Genomic DNA, 22103 nt, shown 5'->3' with positions numbered 1-22103 from the left:
CTGCTGCATATTAGAATTCCCTGTGGAGGTTTTAGAAGCCGATGCTTGGGCCACAGTCTAGACCAATTAAATCAGAATCTTCTAAATATTGGGAGGCTGCCTGTGCCAAGCCTGGCCCTCGCTGGGGGAGGACAGAGAGAAAATCTGGCTAGAGGCCATCGGGGTGATCAGGGGCTGGAAAACTGAGCAAACGCCAACCACCTGCTCTTCCCAGGGCACTCACCCACTCAAGAGCAGGATTTTGAGAGAAACCTGGGTGCAGCTTGGTGCACCCAAGCTAATCAAATGGAGGTTAGCTTCTGCATCCACATCTTCACCACGTGGCAGGTATCCTGACCATCTCTGTCATGTTAGAAAGAGATTATGGCATCGACAGAGTCTGATGATCTGGAAGCTTATATTTAATTAGAATTATAGTCATAGAAGGTTCAAGTTCAGACTTTGGAATCATAAGCTCAAATCCTGACTCTATCACATGCTTTGCTGTGTGTTCTTGGCTGAGTTACTCAACCTCTCTAAGTCTCAGTTCCCCAATCCATAAAAGCGGAATAATGATAGTTTCTCCCTCAGAAGGTTGTTGTGAGATCAAGTGACATAATGCAGGTTAAGCTCAGTGCCCAACACATAGCAAGCCATAATTATTAAAGTGAAGACACGATTATGGAGGATAAGAAGGATGTTCTAACTCCTTCTGTGGGTGTGTATGGGGAATTCTTTCCCACATTCTCCATATGCAAGAAAGAGAAAGGCAGAAAGTGAATTGGAGCAATCGACCAATATCGCCATGAAATCTATGTCCTGGGAGATCCTTACACAAAGCCCAGAGTGAAAGGCAAGGTCATACTGTCTGTGCTTAGAGGTGGTACTGGGCATGTGACCTCCAGGATCCTCCCTGGGTAATCCACATGCTCTGTGGCAGATAGGATTTCCCTACAAAACCAGCAAACCATCTGTCAACTTCTAAAATCTCAAGGGAAAAGGAACTATGTACCCTGGTTTCCAGGCCCTTCCAAACTCATCTTTTCTAGCATGTGGATTTGCCAAAACCCTCCTTCTGCCTGGGCCAGGGATTAAGCACTGAAGGGCTTAAGCTACCTCACCTTTGATAACCAGAGGCCTGGAACGGAGGGGATAGCCATTCCAAACAGGAGGTCTTGGCCGGGCACAGTGGCTCACGCCTGTAATCCCAAAACTTTGGGAGGCTGAGGCAGGTGGATCACTTGAGGCCAGGAGCTCTAGACCAGCCTTGCCAATATGTTGAAACCCCATCTCTACTAAAAAATACAAAAATTAGCCAGGCATGGTGGTGCACACTTGCAGTCCCAGCTACTTGGGAGGCTGAGGCAGGAGAATTACTTGAACCCAGGAGGTGGAGGTTGCAGTGACCCGAGATTGCATCACTGCACTCCAGCCTGGGCAACAGAGGGAGACTCTGTCTCAAAAAACAAAAAACAAAAACAAACAAACAAACAAAAACAGGAGGTCTCACAGCAGGTTGGATATCGGGGTAAAATATAGACAAGAGTCCATTAACAAGAGTTAGTAGGGCCATGATGATGATTCCATGACATAAGGCATGTTAACAGCTTAACATATAGCAAAGAATGAAACCACCTTTGCAAAAATTATAACAGTAAATGATGACAGTGGAACAGATCCGATCTAACCAATCCTCATCTTGCTTTTGACCTCCAAACTGCCCTTAGTCATTTCTGGACTTGGGCCAAGCTAAATTTGGGAGAAATTTAGTGTATAGTTTACATGATAACGGCCCTTCCCCCAAACTAAACTGCCTTTGTAAAACTAATGAAAGACTCCCAAGTTAGGAGGATGAAAGGAGCCTGAATTTGGCTAAGGTGTAGACATAAAGGATTACCAGCCATTATTCCAGAAGTCACAAGACTTGCAACTTTCCCAATTACTCCCACAGATAACATCACTGTTGTAGAACTGCAGATTGGCCTTTTGAGATGTCTTTCAGTCTTTTGCCTTTCTGACTACTGGACAGCCCCGACGTGAACCCATAAACCAGTCCTGCGACCCCACCCAGAAGTGGATTCAGAGCATAAGGACCATTTTCCACACCCCTATGACTGCATCCCCAACCAATCAGCAGCACCCATTCCGTAGCCGCCTCCTCTCCCTGCTAAACTATCTTGGAGAAATTCTAGCCTCCAAATATTCATGGAAGCTGATTTGAATCTTTGTGTGTAAAGTTCTTTCCCTATAATTCCCCTCTTGAGAAATCAGCTCTATCTGGGGAACAGGCAAGAAGATCCCACTGGGTGGTTACAAGAACTCAGTAACTGCATTCACCATGGTTGTTGGTGCATTCTTCACTTTTGAGGCTCTCCCAAACTTCCAATTTTGACCACAAATGAAGACGTCCTATTACATTCTAGTTTATCTTGAAGGCCCTAATTCTGATTTTCCAAAGTGTATTCTTAAGCGTCAGACTTTAGATGAAATGTTCCAAACACATATGTCCACACAAACATATGTTTAAATGTTACATTTGACAGTGGCCACATCAGTCTGATGCGAAGTCATGTGGTTTGAAGGAATCAGATGCACTTGCCTCTAGCAGTAAAGAGGAAGCCAACAGTCTAAAAATGATTTCAGACTTCTAACAGTCTGTTTAAGAGAAGGCAACTGGGTAGATTCTGCCAAGTGAAGACGTACCTCAGGAAAAACTGGAAAGTGATATAATGGGGAGAAGATGCTTGGGAATTCATAGTGTGGATGTAGGTAGGACTGCAGCACTTTTTGAATACAGTCTTCACGTTAGCCAGATGAAAAGAAGAGCAGTGATATCCGGCATATAGATCAACTCAGATGATACAATTTGGCTATTTCTTGATTTATTACGTAAGGTTTTCTGTATTTAAAAATCTCTTTATAGATGATAAAAGCATGGATCTGTGTGATAGATAAGCTAATTTTTCATTTCAGAGGTCAGATTGACAGGTTGCATTAAGATTTAAACCTTTTAAAATGAGGCCATGTCACACCTGAAATTTAATCAAGTAGCATTTTTGCCCACTAGCTGAGAAAGCCGTGGAAGTGTGAAACAAAGTTTTTAGAATGAAGGTGCATTTAGCCCAGTCATCTCTGGTTTCTGTGGACTTGTTATTGTTAAGCAAATGTCACTACACCCCTAGAAAGGATGACTCACAGTGACTGCTAGAAAGGGGAGGAGTGGAACAAGGAGATTGAAACCTGAAATACCTGGGCCCTGTATTTAAGTGAGGATGTGTGGTTGGGTCTAATAAGAAATGTCTAATTGGGTTGTAATAAGAAATGCGAGAGAACTACTATTTCCACACTCTGGGCTGTGTCAAGTCTGATTGTTGATACCAGTAGAATTGATTTTTACCAATAGAATTGATATTGATCAATTCCAGTAACTGAAGGGTTCTTTTGAGCTAAAATAAATGTTCGTGAACTTGGAGCACCTTATCCTAAGCAAAATAAGCCAGACACCAAAAGACAAATACTGGGGCCAGGCACGGTGGCTCACGCCTGTAATCCCAGCACTTTGGTAGGCCGAGGTGGGTGGATCACCTCAGGTCAGGGGTTTGAGACCAGCCTGGTCAACATGGTGAAACCCTGTCTCTACTAAAAATATAAAATTTAACCAGGCACAGTGGTGCATGCCTGTAATCTCAGCTACTCAGGAGGCTGAGGTAGAAGAATTCCTTGAGCCTGGGAGGTGAGGTTGCAGTGAGCCGAGATTGTGCCATTGCACTCTAGCCTGGGAGACAGAGCAAGACTGTGTCTCAAAAAAAAAAAAAAAAAAAAAAAAGACAAATACTGTATGATCTCACATATGTGGAATCTAAAATAGTCAAACTTAAAGAAACAGAGAGCAGAATGGTGGTTGCTAGGGGCTGGGAGTAGAGAAAATGGGGAGATGTTGATTAAAGGGTACAAACTTTCAGTTACAAGATAAATAAGTACTAGCAATTTAAAAGGTATGGCATGGTAATTCAGTTAATAATACTGTGTTATATACTTGAAATATGTTAAGGGAGGAGCTCCTAACTGGTCTCACCACTCACACTCACAAAAGAACAGAAATGCCAAAAAAATACATAAATAAAATAAACATTGGTGACATGTATGTCTTAGTCAAATTTCTTTGAATCACATGTTATATTTGACAAAGCTGGATAGTTAAAATAAAAGCAGATTTAATTTGACTCTTTTTTAAATGGTTGCTGGGAAAATAAACTAATAATTGATGGCTTCTACTGAAAGAGAATGAAATGAAACCCTTAAAGGCCTGTCATTCATGGCAACAATTAGGTGGCAGGAAGAAAGCTTATTTATAATCTGATCTGCCTTATAAGCACAGTCCCCCTTTGTTGTTGGAGTTACAGAGCACTGCTAATAGAGAAGGGGTTTCAGCACAGCAGGAGTAGGGGGCACTGGGTGCAAGGGGACTATGGAGCTGAGTGGCAACACATTCCGCAGCCAAGCTCCCTGTTTTGAACCTGCCTCCACCGCTTCAGGACTGCAAGTTTCTCACCTCTCTGAGCCTCTATTTCCTCATCTGCAAAATAGAGACTCTGTCTCTTTATCTACAAATTTAAAAATGGAAGTAATAACAGCACCCACCTCACAAGACCCATGGTGAAGATTAAATGAGCAATGCATATAAAACACTCACGTGAGTTCTCAGTGCTCCAAAAATATTATCAATCTCCGCAGTGGTGTTCAATGAGGTCAGTACATAAGGTGAAACTGTGGGATGGGGTGGGGGTTTGAAACAACTACGGCATAAATAATCATAGGTACCATCCACATTTGTACATCCAAAATATTTATCATGGGTGTTGGATGATTACAATCCACAAATTTCTGCCATTATGTTTGTTGTATTATAGAAAAGATTATGGGTTATGCTGTTAGTAACCGGGGATTCATTTTACCATGACTGTAAATTTCTGAAATAACACATAGAGACAAAGTTGAGATGGATATGCAGAGGATGGCAGGTACCATGATAGCACAATAACTGGACCAGTGGCCATGAATGATCACCTGAGACAGAGTTTCCATGTTAATGGGCTCTATCTGGTCCTTCTACAGGAGGACTTGATTTATCTTTGTGATATTTTTCCCAAAGAATCAGGCAACATTTTAAAGAAAACACAGGGCCCAGAGACATGGCTCACACTTGTAATCCCACTGCTTTGGGAGGCTGAGGCAGGAGGATCACTGGTGGCCAGAAGTTTAAGACGAGCCTGTTCTACATAATGAGATCCCATCTCCAGAAAAAAACAAAAATGAGCCAGGCATGGTGGCATGCACTTGTAGTCCCAGCTAGTAGGGAGGCTGAGGCAGGAGGATCGCTTGAGCCCAGGAGTTCGAGGCTGCAGTGAGCTAAGATCATGCCACTGCACTCCAGCCTAGGCAACAAAGCCAGAAGCTATCTCTAAAAAATTAAAATAAAAGGCCGGGCGCAGTGGCTCACACCTGTAATCCCAGCACTTTGGGAGGCCAAAGCGGATGGATCATTTGAGGTCAGGAGTTCAAGACTAGCCTGGCCAACATGGTGAAACCCCGTCTCTACTAAAAATACAAAAAAAAAAAAAACTAGCGGGGCATGGTGGCGTGCACATATAATCCCAGCTACTAGGGAAGCTGAGGAAGGAGAATTGCTTGAACCCAGGAGGTGGAGGTTGCAGTGAGCCGAGATTGTGCCACTGCAATCCAGCCTGGGAGACAGAGTAAGACTCCATCTCAAAAATAAATAAATAAATAAACACAATAAAAAATTAAAATAAAAAATAACACACATTTAAAGGAAACTCCTACTTTGGCCTGTGTGCCAGACAGGCCCATCGTTTTCTTCTTTCTCATAGGAAAACTGCCCACATCCTATTTTCTTTTCTTGTCATCCTTCCTGATGGATGGTTGGAAAAGTAACTGCTTCCCCTGGTCACAGTGAATTGGATCCTAGGGATCCCTGGTCCAAACTGGCCCATCAGTTTTTCTTTCTTGGGATTTTAGATTCCCAGGATACTCTAGATGTGAGAATTAGACATGGAGACTTGAGAAGCATCAATAAGGCTAAGAGAGGCGGTGCTGATGCATATCTGCAGAGAGATGTCATCGAGAAGCAGGGATGACAGGCTGGGGGCCCCCCTACAACCCCCCAGATGGAGCCATGGTTATCAGACTGCTGGAAGCTCTCTCATTCAGGTGGCACTTCTTGCCTTTGGGTGTCTTGAGATACACAGAAACAAGCCATGTCTTCTCAGCAAATACCCGCTTTACTCACTCTGGCTTGACAATCTACTTGCAGCAGATGGAAGGTTGTAAAACTTAAATTCCTGATATTTCATTTTCCTTGATATAATTAATTTTCTTGTGAAAAATGGACCCTTATCTTGTCTTGTAACGTACTACCCTCTGAGAATTGAAGGTAGAGGCTGCGGAAGAGCAGTAAGTCACTTCATTGAGGAAAGACCCAGAAAATTCGGGAAGGCGGAAGAAGGGCCTCACAAGGATCTGGGAAGATGAGTTGGCAAAAAAAAAAAAAAAAACACGCTGCAATCAGAATTGCATATGAAAGAAGGAAAGGTTGAAGGCTTGGTGGGGGCAGGGAAGTGACATAATTGCGATAGAACCAAAGAGAAGGCAGGAATCCAAGATCAGACAGCAAATGTCAAAAAGGTTCTCTGGAAGAGGATTAAGGAAACAGGTAGCAAACACTTTGAGCTATCTGTGAACCATATGATAAAGGAACTCACCATATGGTGCAGGAAGATAGCAAAGCAGGCTGAAGTACAGGGAAGTGCTTTTGTCTGTAGGATTATATAACCACATCTAATGTATGTATGTATATGTCTGTGTGTGAATACATACCACTAATGAGATTAAAATTAGTAGAGACTCCCACAACAGAAGCTCAGACTTTAGAGAAGGCCTTTGTTCCTGGCATGAACTAAGCTGCCTTTTAATCTCCTCAGGCAATTTCTTCCTGTTAAAATTTGGTGCCACGCTTGGCTCCAGCAGATGACGCTGTGAGGCCAGGCGCGGTGGCTCAAGCCTGTAATGCCAGCACTTCCGGAGGCTGAGGCGGGCGGATCACTTGAGGCCAGAAGTTCGAGACCAGCCTGGCCAACATGGTGAAACTCTGTCTCTACTAAAAATATAAAAATTACTTGGGCATGTTGGCAGGCGTTTGTAATCCCAGCCACTCGGGAGGCTGAGGCAGGAGAATTGCTTGAACCTGGGAGGTACGGTGACTCAAGATCGCCCCACTGCACTCCAGCCTGGGCAACAGAGCAAGACTCTGTCTCAAAAAAAAAAAAAGATGCCGAGGTCTGGGGCCTGGAACTCCGGAATGCTCTCTCATGCTCACAGAGCATGGTAGTTAAGCACCCTGGCCTTCGGGGAGAAAAGCTTGGAGGCTGCAGAGGGAGGTGCTATTGAGATGCTGGAGCTGGAAAACAAGGCTGACTTCTCCAACAAAACCCACCAGGCACAGTGCTCAGGGCCCATGCTGTTTTCAGGGTTCATAAGGCACTTTAATTTTTTTTTTAAATCGCAAGAAAAAAAGTGAACTTTGGTGGAAGTACATGTTTTAATATGTAATATTAATATATTTGTCTTCATATCAATGCAGTCATGAGATGCCATTTTTTGCTTTTTTTCATGGAAGAAGGAGAAACCCACAAATGTCGTTATGCAGCTTTCTAAATATATAAGAGACAGGGTGTCCCTCTGCTGTCCAGGCTGGAGTGCAATGGTGTAATCATAGCCCACTTCAGCCTCGAACTCCTGGGCTCAACCGATCTTCCTGCCTCAGCCTCCAGAGTAGCTAGGACTACAGCTATGTGCCACTGTGTCTGGCTTTTTTTTTTTTTTTTCCTTTGAGATGGAGTCTCGCTCTGTCGCCCAGGCTGGAGTGCAGTGACATGATCTCCACTCACTGCAACCTCTGCCTCCCAGGTTCAGGTGATTCTCCTGCCTCAGCCTCTTGAGTAGCTGGGATTACAGGCATGCGCCACCATGCCCAGCTAATTTTTTTTTTTTGTATTTTTAGTGCAGACGGGGTTTCACTATGTCAGCCAGGCTGGTCTCAAACTCCTGACCTCATGATCCGCCTGCCTCAGCCTCCCAAAGTGCTGGGATTACAGGTATGACCCACTGTATCCAGCTGTGTCTGGCTAATTTTTAAACACATTTTTAGAGATCAGATCTTGCTATGTTGCTCAGGCTGGGCTGGTCTTGAACTCCTGAGCTCAAGCAATCCTCCAGGCTTGGCCTCTAGAGGCTCTGGGATTATAGCCGTGAGCCACCACACCTGGCCTCATTAGGTAGCTCCTGTAATTGTTTTGTAACTGCTGTTTCAAAAAAGTCAAAAAGAGAGAAAGGGAAGGAAGGAAGAAGGGAAGGAAGGAAGAAAGAAAGGAAAAAAGGAAGAGGAAAGACTAGTGGTTTGGACTGGGCACGGTGGTTCACTCCTATAATCCCAGCATTTTGAGAGGGCAAGGTAGGAGGATTCCCTGGGCCCAGTAGTTCGAGACCAGCCTGGGCAACAAAGTGGGACCCTGTCTCTACAAAAACAATTTAAAAATTAGCTGGGTGTGGTGGCATGTGCCTGTAGTCCCAGCTACTTGGGAGGCTGAGATGGGAGGATTGCTTGAGTCTGGGAGGTTGAAGCTGCAGCGAACCATGATCACGTCACTGCACTCCAGCCTGGGTGACAGAGTGAGACTCTTGTCAAAAAAAAAAAAAAAAAAATTAAACTAGTGGTTTGGGAAGATGTGTGGACCCCAAAGTGGAGAAGAGATGGCAAGAGGCAACTGAAGTCACAAAACCAGCTTTCAAGGTCCTGCCTCCTTCCAGCTGTGTGATCTTGGAGAAGTCATTTAACCTCTCTGCCTTACAATTTCTATATGATACAATAGAGTGATTATCAGTAACTACCTTGCAAGATTATGGTGAGAATTAATATGATATAATGCATGCAAATCCATGGCATGGTCCTTGTCAATGAGCATGAGCTCAGAAACATTGGAGATAATGGGCAGGGTGTGAGTGGAATTGGAGTGGGTGCAGCTGGGCGGTAGAGTTGGTAAGGGTTAGGAAAAAGGAGGTTGAAGGTTGAAAAGGAACCAGCTAAGGAGTCACTGCACTCACTAGAGATGCTTCCAAGACTTGGGGAATCCCATAAGGCCGAAGCCTATGGAGGAGGTCAGAAAGGCAGAGGCTGGAGGAGTGAAAGCCATTCTCATGGGCCCTCTTAGGAATCCCTGTGGATGACTCACATTTCCAATGAGCACATGGCACATGTGTTATTTACACATGGATAGGTAGCCAATAAGCACAGAGTGATGAGGAAGAACAGAAAACCCAGAGCCCTCCATCACTAGGAGCATGTGGTTTGTCTAATGGCAGCAGTTTACACTGAAAATAAGGCATGCAATTTTTTTTTGTTTTTTGTTTTTATAGAGATGGGGTCTCCCTATGTTGCTCCATCTCCTGGGTTCAAGTGATGATCCTCCAGCCTTGGCCTCCCAAAGCACTGAGATTAAAGATGTGAGCCACTGCACCTGGCTGCAAACTCTGCTTAGCACTTAGAGGGAAAGATGAGGAAATAAGAGGGAAAAATGACTAATCTCCTCGAATATGTTTGTGACATTCCAGGGAATCACTGTTAAAACTAGGAAATTACATGTTAAGTATCAAGCAATCAAGATCCCAAAATCAGCTGGTCACAGTGGCTCATGCCTGTAATCCCAGCACTTTGGGAGGCTGAGGCAGTCAGATCACTTGAGCCAAGGAGTTCGTGGCTGCAGTGAGTTATGATTGCACCACTGCACTCCAGCCTGGGTGACAGAGTGAGACCCTGTCTGTAGGAAAAAAAAAAAGGAGCCCCCAAATCATACACATCTAAATCAAAGCTGATCTCTTTAATGCCATTTACTAGCTGTGTGACTTTAGCAAGTTATTCCAACTTTCTGCATCTCACTCTCCTCATCTGTAAAATGGGGACAACAGTAGCTGCGTCATAGAGTAAGTGTGAGCGAATGAATACATACTAAGCACTTATAACAAAGCCTGGCACATAGTAAGGACCCAAAAAATGTTAGGTGTTATCATCATCTTTGTCGTCACCATCACTACCACTAGAATAAGTTTCATGAGGGCAGGCAGATATATTTGTTTGTTTTGTTCATAGACATTGCCTCTGTACCTACAAGGGTACCTGACATACAGTAGATGCTCAATAAATACTTCTTGAATGAATTAATCCTTAGTTATGCCTTTCAGTGGGAAGTTATTGTAAAGATGATGACTTCTCCCCAGAATAATGTATGGATTCCAATCTTATTTCCAGTTCCCTTCCCCTCATGCCTGCCCTACTCCCCTGAGCAAGCCGGGATGCCTCATGCTCAGATCTGGAGAGGTATGAGTTACGAGACTGCTGATAACCTGGGAGACAGATGTTTCTGAAAGTTGCTAAGGGGAGGAGACATAATACAAAAGGATAAGGAAGAAGTGGGTGGGGAGGAAATGAAGGTAGAAAACCTCCAAAGAGTAGCTTTGCTGTCTGGATATATTTAGTGAGTAAAGGAGGGTGGAGGGAGGTCAAGATCACAGGAAAGATTTGTAAGGATACAAGAAGTGTTGCGCATATTCCTTATTTGAAGGAAAGGTTATGGAGGAGGGGGATGAACAGAGACTTTTTGTAACTTCCAGATACGCACACAGATTGTAACAAAAGACTTCACATTCTTAGAAATACCATGGTAATTGAGCTGCCAAATCACCTCAATCTTACATTGTGTAAGTATAAAATTTTATGACAGTTTTTCACCAAATGTGGTTCAGGTACTAGTACAAGGACAAAATTACTCTTCTTTTAATATATTCTTCTAAAACACATTAAAATAAATATATAACTGGTATATCAAACCAAACACATTAAAATAAACGTATAACTGGTATATCAAACTTGTGATTTCACATATATTATTGCTTAGGGCAATGTTAAGAAGAAGAAAAGGACGTCAAGTTAAAGTCACTTTAAAGAAAAATATGATCATATAAAGGAGGCATGTAATGGCAAAGAAAAACCCACAACAGGTGCATAGATGACTAATATTTGGAAAACTTGGCCAAGACTATAGTCAACTCTGTTGTACAGTCTGAATTTTGAGCTACAAAAGTTGATGCCAGCATCTTGGAGAATGTCACGCAAATGCCAAGTTTCTAGGGGTACCCTAGTGGAAGGGGCCACCACCAGACCCTCCACAGCCTCCTTAGTGATACACCCAGGCATTTAATGTCATTGGTTCAGTGTCTTGGGATTATTTTAAGAAAGCCAAGCACTAGATGGGGAAGCTTAATGGTTCTGTCTCTCACTTCTCTGCTTCTGATTTTAGATTATCTTAGATGCATGGACAGCAGCAGAACTGGATGGGATTTTCAAAAGAGAAAAAATGTGATAACCTGGGCACCTAGTTTCTATAGACACTTCACTTTTTCTTTTTAATTTCGTAAGCTGCTGACTTCTTCCTACTTGACTTATTCCTGGCTTGTGCTAGGCTTCAAGAAAGTCACCACTAACACCTGGCGTGCTCCATGATTCGAACACAAAGAAATGTCACAGAAAAGAGGCACTTGAAGTTTTTTGTATGTGGAGTGTGATACATCGAGAGCTCTAAAGGGAAAAGTCAGAAGGTCTTTTGTGTGTCACTGTGAAAAATTGCAGCCAGGGCTGAAAAATAGGGAGTGTGGCTGAGACAACGTGTCATCCACCCAAATTGTTCTCCCGGCCTCCTTTGCACTGAAGTGTGGCCACGTGGCTATATTTTCTCTAATAGAGAGTAGGCAGTAGTGATTGGTACCATTTCCCAAGCTGAGACTTTTAAGAAGCAGCTTGTGCCTCCTCCACCCTCTGACTGCAGAGAAAAACAAAGCTCTAGGGATTAATGGAGCCATATAGGACGAAAGACACCTTGTACCCAATCACCATATGGAGAGAGTGGGTGTGGCCAGGCGCGCCTGTCTTAAACTTCTTAAACTTAGAAGTTTAATGAAAATTAAACTTCTATTGTGTCTGAGCCAGTATATATTTGGGGGTCTATTTGTTACAGCAGATGAATCTACCCTAATAAAAGGAGTTTAGGTGCCCTGTCAGCCACACAGATTAACCAAGCCTATTTTGGGGGTGGGGGCCAAGAACAAGGAGACATTCTGAGATTTTCATTTACTATTTCCCCTCTTTGCATAGTTAACTTAACTCGTCCTTTAGCTATATAGCTTGAGCCACTTTCTCACAGAAGCCTTCTCTGGCTTCAACTAGGGCAAATCCCACTCCCGCAGGTGCCCAGGGAACACACCAAACATCACAATTGCTTTCATGCCTGTGTGATTTTTTTAAATGAATGTGTATACCTCCACTGCAATTTTAAAACTACGCATTTTTCAAAACTCATAGAAAAATATACTTAAGATAGCTGCATTTCAGTGTATGTAATTTTACCTTTAAAATAATCATTGCAAATATTGAATTCTGGTTAAATGGTACACATGCTGAATGTAAAGTGCATTTGCAGTTATCTGCAAATGTAAAGTGTATGGATGTCTGCAACTTGCTATGAAATGCATTAAAAAAAGGTTAATGGACGGATAGACAGATGGATACATGGATAGACAGATGGATACATGACAAAGCAAATACAGTCAAATGTTACTTGTGGAATGTTATAGATGTTCATATGCATCTATAACATCTATAAGGTGGTGGGTGTTATAGATGTTCATTATGCAATCATTTCAACTTTTCCATTTTTTAAATTTTCACAATGAAATGTTGAAGAAAAAGTTTAATGAAAGCAGGGACCATGAGTATATTACATAAAAGGAATTGGTCTATACACATTTTATATTGCCAATCATAATGTTCCATAATTTGCTTTTATTTTTATTTGATATGTTATGAAAACCTTTCTATGATGACAGATAGATGATTGATTGATTGATGATAGGTAGACAGATGATAGATGATAAGATAGACAGGGCCGGGCGCAGTGGCTCACACTTGTAATCCCAGCACTTTGGGAGGCCGAGGTGGGCGGATCACGAAGTCAGGAGATCGAGACCACGGTGAAACCCTGTCTCTACTAAAAATACAAAAAAATTAGCCGGGCGTGGTGGCAGGCGCCTGTAGTCCCAGCTACTGGGAGAGGCTGAGGCAGGAGAATTGCTTGAACCTGGGAGGTGGAGCTTGCATGGTAAGAATGGTGATAGTATAGTGACAGTGATGGATAGTGATAGGTAGTAGTAATAGTGATAGGTGGATAGTGATAGTTAGTTAGATAGATAGATAGATATGTGTGCATGAGAGAGGGAAAGAGAGAGAGAGGGGAGAGTCACTTCGTTTTTTTTTTTTGTATTTATTATGAATATACCATTTGGGCTATTTCTGTTTTCCAGTAAATACCATTCTTACATAGATCTTCTGTGCTGAAGCTTCTTTGAACTTCTTTATGGTTATAGATCTAAGTCCACTATAGCACACCAGCTGCCTCCCCCAGCTCCTTTCTATCCCCGACCCCATCTCAACTCACGTACATTAGCTCAGTTCCATCCATAGGCAAGAGTCAGGGGTATAAGAGAACAAGAAAGCCCCCATTCAAACTTCCTGCATACTATTTTTTAAAGACATGGATCATACAAATCATTACCATGAGCACATATGAAGTCTCAGAAGACACACAGTATTAGCATTCATTAAATATTTAATGCATGTTTATTATGGCAGCACATTAGGGTTAGAGGAATCACGTTTATAATATGAAGAATTATCCTTGTGCTGTGTATATACTTGATCAAGTATTTGCTGTATTTACTTTATAAGATGAGCTTGTATCATCAATCTGGACGGTACAAATCTGCCCAATTTATATACGTGCAGCATAATTTTGACTCCAGCAATCATTCAAGGTTCAATTCTTGAAAGATGTTGGCAAAACTCAAGTTAAAGTTTCAAGGCATTATAAAAACAGACAGTTAAGGATAAAATTCTAAGCACCATTAAGCAATAAATGAAAAACTACCTATTGGGTACTATGCTCACTACCTGGATACAATATACCCATGTGACAAACCTGCGCATGTACCCTCTGTATCTAAAATAAAAGTTGAGAAATAAAATAATTTTTAAATGTGAATGACACATTTGAATGCTCTGTATTAAAAGTCCTAGAAGGCATCTACCTCCGAGTAAGCCAGCCATGCCAACAGGCCCTGCTTTGGTAAGATAACCCTTCCAGGTAAACACTTCTGCCTGTTCAAAAAAACACCACAGTTTTCTTCTTTTGAAAGATTTTGAAACAGGCTTACACATTTGAAATCCAATGTCCTTCACCATTGCTTCCTGCCTTGTTTCATTTTTACAGGGCTTACCAAAAGGCTTGTGCCATTCCCTAGTCGCCCCACAAATTATTAGTGGGGTTGTTGTTGTTGTTGTTGTTGTTGTTGTTGTTGTTGCTGTTGTTGTTTGAGACAGTGTCTTGCTCTGTCACCCAGGCTGCAGTGCAGTGGCACGATCTCGGCTCACTGCAACCTCCACCTCCTGGGTTCAAGCGATTCTCCTGCCTCAGCCTCCTGAGTAGCTGGGAATACAGGCGCCTGCCACCATGCCCAGCTAATTTTTGTATTTTTAGTAGAGATGGGGTTTCACCATATTGGCCAGGCTGGCCTCAAACTCCTGACTTTGTGATCTGCTCGCCTTGGCCACCCAAAGTGCTGGGATTACAGGCGTGAGCACCGCACCTGGCCATTAGCGTTTAAAAACATGTTTTGTTTTTTTCCTGGGTTAAGGGAGGTGGAAACAGATTACCCCAAAGCCCCATCACTTTCATCTTCCAAAGGGGAAGAGCAAATTACTGCAGCTGTGTTCTTCTGTTTATGGAGATTGATCTATATACCTAACCAGACTGCAAAATCTTCAAAGTTGGAATTCAAATATAAAACCTGCATTAATTTACAACCCTAGTTGGCAACACTAGAGTTGCAAAGGATTACTCTGTTTTAAAGGATCATAGAGGTGTTTGTTATTCTACTTTGCTCTCATGACATACTGTTGTTTTCATCTAAGATTTATTTGATGCTATATCTCCAGTCTGGAACAGAGCTCTCAATTATTATAACAGTTTCCATGGAGACATACGATCTATTCTCTCATTGCTCCCAAGTGATTCATTCTCCCACGACTCCACCCACTACCCCCCAACCCCAATCCTTTCCAGGGGACCCTCCAGAACTTGCAATCCTCCATCAAACATCCTCTCGTCTGTTTTGTTAAGTGATCAAAACCAGGCGTAGTACATGAACTTTTGAGTTAACAAGGACAAGAATAAAAATGTTAAATTAGCTCAGGGGGACTGGAAAGACACAAATTAACTGAATAAAAGTGTTCACATAGGGAGAGCAGTAGCAGTCAGTGGTCAGAGAAAGATGTGAACTTGGGTAGGAGCAGGACTTCTCAGTGTTTATCCTTTTAATATAATCTTAATGATGAACCATGTGAATGCATTGCTTATTAAGAATATCACGGCCGGGTGTGGTGGCTCACACCTGTAATCCCAGCACTTTGAGAGGCCAAGGCAGGCGGATCACCTGAGGTTGGGAGTTCAAGACCAGCCTGACCAACATGGAGAAACCCCGTCTCTACTAAAAGTGGAAAATTAGCTGGGCGTGGTGGCGCATGCCTGTAATGCCAGCTACTCAAAAAGGCTGAGGCAGGAGAATCACTTGAACCCGGGAGGCAGAGGTTGTGGTGAGCTGAGATTGTGCCGTTGCACTCCAGCCTGGGCAACAAGAGAGAAACATCGTCTCAAAAAAAAAAAAAAATATATATATATATATATATATATATATATACATATATATATATAATTTAGGATAGGTGCAGTGGCTCACACCTGTAATCCTAGCACTTTCCGAGGCCACAGCAGGAGGATTGGTTGAGCTTATAAGTACTTGAGCAGCCTGGGAAACATAGCGAGACCACGTCTCTACAAAAAAATACAAAAATTAGGCCAGGCGCAGTGGCTCATGTCTGTAATCCCGGCACTTTAGGAGGCCAAGGCGAATGGATCACATGAGGTCAGGAGTTCGAGACCAGCCTGGTCAACATGGTGAAACCCTGTCTCTATTAAAAACTACAAAAATTAGCCAAGCTCCAGGCTGAGGCAGGAGAATCACTTGAACCCGGGAGGCAGAGGTTGCAGTGAGCCGAGATGGTGCCATTGCACTTCAGCCTGGGCAACAGAGTGAGATTCTGACTCAAAAAAACAAAAACAAAAATTAGCCAGGCGTGGTGGTGCATGCAGTTATTCGGGGGTCAGAGAAAGATGTGAACTTGGGTAGGAGCTGGACTGCTTGAGTCCAGCATGTCAAGGCTGCAGTGAACCGTAATGCACCACTACATTCTAGCCCGGACAACAGAGTGAGACTCTATCTCAAAAAGAAAAAAAAAGTGCTCATTTAATTTGTAAAAACTCAGCTTATAAGAACCTCTTCTTTATTTAGGCCACTTTCTTCCCCATCATCAGAGAAACTGCTCCATGTTTGAAATCTAAATGCCTCAATTCTTCCTAACATTTTACGTATCTTGACCTCATCCATTTTTTTTCATCCCTAGACTTCTAAACTCCCTTTTTCCCACCCAGGTGATGACCCTCTTTATGCTAGACATCTTCCCCAACCCAATCTAGATACCATTTTCATTCATGTATTCAACACACTTTTCCTGAGCACTTGGTACCGGCTCTGTGGATCTGCAGTGGACATCTCTCTTCCCAGAATCCTTAACTCTCTTTCTTCCATAATCTTCTAGTTCACTGATTCTACTAATCCCATGCTTAGTTCAAATCCACCATCTCCTTCTCCATCTCCACCCCAGGGATACTCAGAGCTGCTGGTAAAAACCACACAACGTTGTGGACCACTGCCAACTGCCTATTCCTGACCTTAGGGACAGGATGGGCCATCTTACTGGCTGCTCTTACTCTCTATTCCCATCCCATGCTGAGGCTCTTCAGACTTTGAGCCATCATTTCAGATCCCTTAGTCCATCTCAGTGGATGCTCTTGCCACCCACAGACAGACAGAATCCGCGCATTCAATCTAGGCACTGAATGAATTCCACCTCTAGGCTCTGAAAACACAGTGGCGACCAGGACGGAGAAGATCCCTACTCTTGTGGAGCTTAGACCTTAGAAAGGGAAGAGAGAAAAAATCAACAAGGACAAAAGAAAAGCATCGCTCAGTGATGGGTGCTATGAGAGAGTTAAATATAATGGACAGTGAATGAGCGGCAACTTTTGAGTGGGTAGTTGGGGAAGATTTTTCAGAAGAAGTGGCGTCTAAGTTGAGATGTGAATTGCAGGAAGGAGGCGGCCTTGCAAACAGCAAAGGGAGCTGAATCACAAAGCCTCTAAGGGAGGAAGGAGCTTTGTGTGTTTCAGTGACCCAAGAGCTGATGCTGTGGCCAGAGCACAGTGGGTGATGGGGAGGAGAAAAAGAAGAAAAGAGGTCACACAGAGAACAAGGGCCAGATGATAAAGGGTGATATCAGCTAAGGACGTAACACAGAATTTCTTCTAATTGGATGGAAAGTCATTGGGGGGTCTTAAGCAGGGGAGCTTCTTGACCTAATGTAATCTTTAAAAAATTATTACGGCTGCGAAGTAGAAAGTAAATTAATTATAGGTAACAAGATTGGGATTGGGGTTAATTATAGGTAAAAAGATTGGGATTGAGAAACCACTGAGGAGTTTCTGCAGTTATCCAGGTGATATTAATGGTTTAGATTTGGGTGGTATTAGAGACATGAAGAGAAGTTAGTGAATACATGATATACTTTGAAGGAACTGTCAGAATTCGCCAATGCATTGTACATGGTTGCGGGGGGTGGTGGGCAGGGACGGTGGGAATACAGGAAAGAGGGAAGCTCAGGGCTAACTCCCAGGTTTTTGGCTTACACTACATAGATGGAAAAGAAATTTATATTTTGCACACCTGAGTTCACGGTATGAGATTTATGCTAGACATCTTTGTGGCACGCAAAGGGACTAAAAACCCCAAAACAACACTAAATGAGTCAGAAATACTTATAACACAATCTCAACTTCAGTAAAACAGCATCTCACAGTATCTATAAAAGCGTCCAGAACCACTGTACGAGTCCCAGGGTCATCCTTCCACTGTGCTACTGTTTTAAAGGAACCGTTTCCGTTCTTGGCTGTCAGGGTGATCTTTTCCAAAAGGCAAATCTGATCGTGTCACTGCTCTGCTTAAAAACGTTCAATGGCTCCCCACTGCACTCTGAATGAAACCCAAACTCCTGCTTATCTCTGCAACATCACGTCCTATACCTCCTTCTGCTAGTGACATTTTGCCCCAACACCTTCTGATGGTTCCTAGGATGCACCCAGCCTGTCCCCACCTTGGAACTTTTGCACTTGCTCTGTTCTGAGAACATTCTTTCCTAGCTCTTTGAAAGCATAGCTAGTTCTTTCTCATCCTCCAGGTCTCAGCATATGTGTCGCCTCCTCAGACTGTCTGAACGGGTCATCTTTTTGTTTGTGACACAGCACTCCGTTCATTTCCTTCATGGTATTCATTACAAAGTGTAGTGTGGCTCTATTTACTTCTTACTCTCTCTCCCACTAGGACGTCCGTCCCAGAGGAACAGCAAATGTGCCTGCCTTGTTAGATGTTCCTTCCAAAGCAGGTGGAGCCACCAAATCATACCGTACCTTGCCAAAGCTGCCTTTCCCCAGCACCATTAGGAAGTTAAAATCGGTCAGTTTCATCCGGTCCCTGTTGCCATTGTTGTCGAATTTGGAGACAGTGTTGGTCGTCTTTTCTTCCGGGACCTTGGTTCCCTGACTGATCTTGGCCCTCTGCAAAAAGGAAGCACACAGAAAACATGCTCAGGGTTTGAGGATGATCTTGTAGGAAGGCTCAGGCACACAATGGGAAGCTGTGGTTCCTGCAGCTCCGGCACCCTGTCCCCATGAAAAGCATGGTCATGCATCACTCCACAAGCCTGAAACCTGTCGGACATCCTTTGCAACTCCATCTTTCTTTTATCCCTCATGTCTCAACCGTAACCAGAACTGTCATTTCTTTCCTCCCAGCTGTCTCTAGAATTCATCTACTTCTTTCCATCTCAACCACCACTACCTGCCATCATCTCTCACCTGCACAAGGCACAGTGATTTCCTTTACACTGGGTTTCACACACAAGCACAGTGAGCGTCTCATCCAACCAAGTCCCCTCCTGCTTAAAATGCCTCAGTGGCATCCCATTATTTTCAGGATAAAGATCAAGGTGCTTTCATGGACTTGTATGTTCAGGCCCTACCTGGCTTTCCAGCTCCATCACTGCTAGGGTGCTTCTTCCCTGCAACGTAGCTTCATTCTCCTTTCACTCCCCTGGATGTCCCAGGCCCCTCCAACCACAGGGCCTTTGCACCTGCTGCTGCTACTGTGGTACAAATGGCTATTCTCTCCCCTTCAGCAATCCAGCTTGGGGTTCACATCTTCATGTCCTCAGGGAAGCCCTCATCGATTCTCTCTGTCTGCACTAGGTTCTCCTCTGATTTTCTTCCTTCATCCACTTCTCTTCCCATAAATACTGAGGGATAACTGCCTGTTCACTTGTTTCCTTCCAATAAACTGGAGACTGTTGAAAACACGGAATATTTCTCATTCTCCATGGTTTTCCTGACAACTAGTATAGTTCCCAGCTAAATATTTGTTGCATAAATGGATGAGTGAGGGCCATGTGTGTCCTCAGTGCAATGGGAGAGGGACTCCTTGCCATGAGCTGTGGAATGGGGCTCAGAGTGGCAGCAGGTGCTTTGGAATGAGGCAAAAACCAGAAGCTATGAGTGGGAGACCTGCAGCTGCCAGGACTTCGTTACTGGATTCACTTTTAGCAGAGAGAAAACCGTGGAGTTAAAAGCTCATGTGTGGCTGGGCACAGTGGCTCACACCTGTAATTCCAACACTTTTTGAGGCTGAGACAGGAGATTTGATTGAGGATAGAAGTTTGAGAACAGCCTGGGCAACATAACAAGACCCTGTCTCTACAAAAATAAAGTTAGCCAGGCAAGGTGGTGTGCACCTGTCATCCTAGCTACCTGGGAGGCCAAGGTGAAGGACTGCTTTAGCCCAGGAGTTAGAGGCTGCTGTGAGCTATAATCACACTACTGCCCTCCAGCTTGGGTGACAAGAGTGAGATCCCATCTGTCTCTCACTAAAAAAAAAAAAAAAAAAAAAAAAAAAAATGCCACGTGGTAGAATCCTCTGACGTGAATCAGCTGTGTGGCCCAGAACACATAAGTTAAGTCATAACATTCCTCCGCCCAATATATATACCTTCCCATTATTCTCAAAGTAAAAGCCAAAGGCCACAGATGACTGAGCCCCTCTGGATCCCCTCTGATTTCAGCCTCCTTTCTCCTTCCACACTGGCCTCCTTTCTGCTCTCTGAATGCACCAGACATGCTCTTACCCCAGGGCCTTTGCACCTGCTGTTCCCTCTGCTCAGAGCTCTTTTCCCCAGAACTCTCTCACCTCTGATAAGAGCGCCCTTCCCTGAACACCCTACATAAAATTGCTCTCAGCAATCTCCATCCGCCTTACTTACTTGATTTTCTCTAAAACACTTGTCACTGTCTTACAAACCATATATTTACTTGTTTCCCAATTTATCATCTTTCTCCTTATACCAGAATGTAAGCTCCCCAATAGCAAGGATTTTGTCTGTTTTGCTTTCCACTGTTTGCCTTGTACCTAGAGGAGTGTGGCACAGAGAAGGCACTTAATTTGCATTTGGTGATTGAAGCTTCCTAAACATTCATTACCTTTTCAAGATAATGGAGATGATGACATGAAATGATGTATCACAGAGTCCTTAGTATCATTCCTGGCACACAACACATGCTCAGTGAATGGTAGCTATTATTATTGTTGCATTATTTGGTGGTTTTGAAGATAAAGAGGCAACATAAATCTTTCCAAAGTTTTGAATATCAGGGAAGATTCATTCATTCATTCAAAAAACATTTATTGAGGCTGGATGTGGTGGCTGATGCCTGTAACCACAAAGCTTTGGAAGGCTGAGGCAGGACTGCTTGAGCCCAGGAGTTCAAGGCCAGCCTGGGCAACACAGCCAGACCCCATCTCAAAAACAAAAAGTTTAATTAGCTGGACATGGTGGCAGTGGGCCTGTAGTCCCAGCTACTTGGGAGGCTTAAGGCAGGAGAATCCCTTAAGCCCAGGAGTGGGAAGCTGCAGTAAGCTATGATCACTATATTGCACTCCAGCCTGGGCAACAGAGCAAGACTCTGTCACAAACAAACCAACAAACAAACCAAAAATTCTTATTGAGTACCTGCTACATGCTAAGTGCTGCTCTAGGTGCTGAGGATACATCAGAGGGCAAAATGGATACAGATACTCTCAAAAAACGTGCATTCTAGCTGGGATTGGGTCCTCCATACTGTGTCCAAAAGGTATGTTGGGGTTGCTGAAGTAGATAAACTGGTATTGGCAGCAGGAACAGCATTTATGGAACAGAGGGGAAGACACATTCAAGGAATGAAACATCGTCTGGCTGGAGCATGAAGTGCAAGGCAGATATGGCACAGGAGGCAGACAAAGTGTTGAAAGGACCTTAAGAAATTCAGGCTGACTGTGAGCATGACAGGCAGCCTTTGAAAGGTTTGAAGCAGAGTTATGGTATGACCATACATATTTAAAAGGTCACTCTGAGCGGAGAGGAGACCCCCCCACCATGTGGGCTGGGTGATCACTAGGAAGTCACTGCATTATCAAGGAGAGAAATGATGAGCCAGGCATGGTGGTGTGTGCCTGTAGTCCCAGCTACTCGGGAGGTTGAGGTGGGAGGATCCCCTGAGCCCAGGAGTTGGAGGTTGCAGTGAGCCATGATTGCACCACTGCACTCCAGCCTGAGTGATAAAGGGAGACCCTGTCTTAAAAGAAAAAAAAATGATGGAATCAGTTGTCTGCAGTGTAGATGGAAAAAAGTG

At 43.6% G+C, this 22103-nt stretch overlaps 1 protein-coding gene across 3 annotated transcripts in view; it reads right to left on the bottom strand.

Moving 5' to 3' along the window:
• The window catches only part of PRKCB (protein kinase C beta), a 388313-nt gene that overhangs the window by 77405 nt on the left and 288805 nt on the right, over nucleotides 1-22103 (bottom strand). For all 3 annotated transcript variants that reach the window (XM_032157135.1, XM_032157134.2, XM_032755926.2), the window contains one exon: nucleotides 18798-18944. In XM_032157135.1, the coding sequence (XP_032013026.1) occupies nucleotides 18798-18944 (147 nt within the window). The remainder of the gene's footprint in view (nucleotides 1-18797; nucleotides 18945-22103) is intronic.

Source organism: Hylobates moloch, unplaced genomic scaffold (assembly GCF_009828535.3).
Source record: "Hylobates moloch isolate HMO894 unplaced genomic scaffold, HMol_V3 SCAFFOLD_6, whole genome shotgun sequence".
Taxonomy (NCBI): Eukaryota; Metazoa; Chordata; class Mammalia; order Primates; family Hylobatidae; genus Hylobates; species Hylobates moloch.
This window is presented reverse-complemented; position numbering and strand designations above follow the sequence as displayed.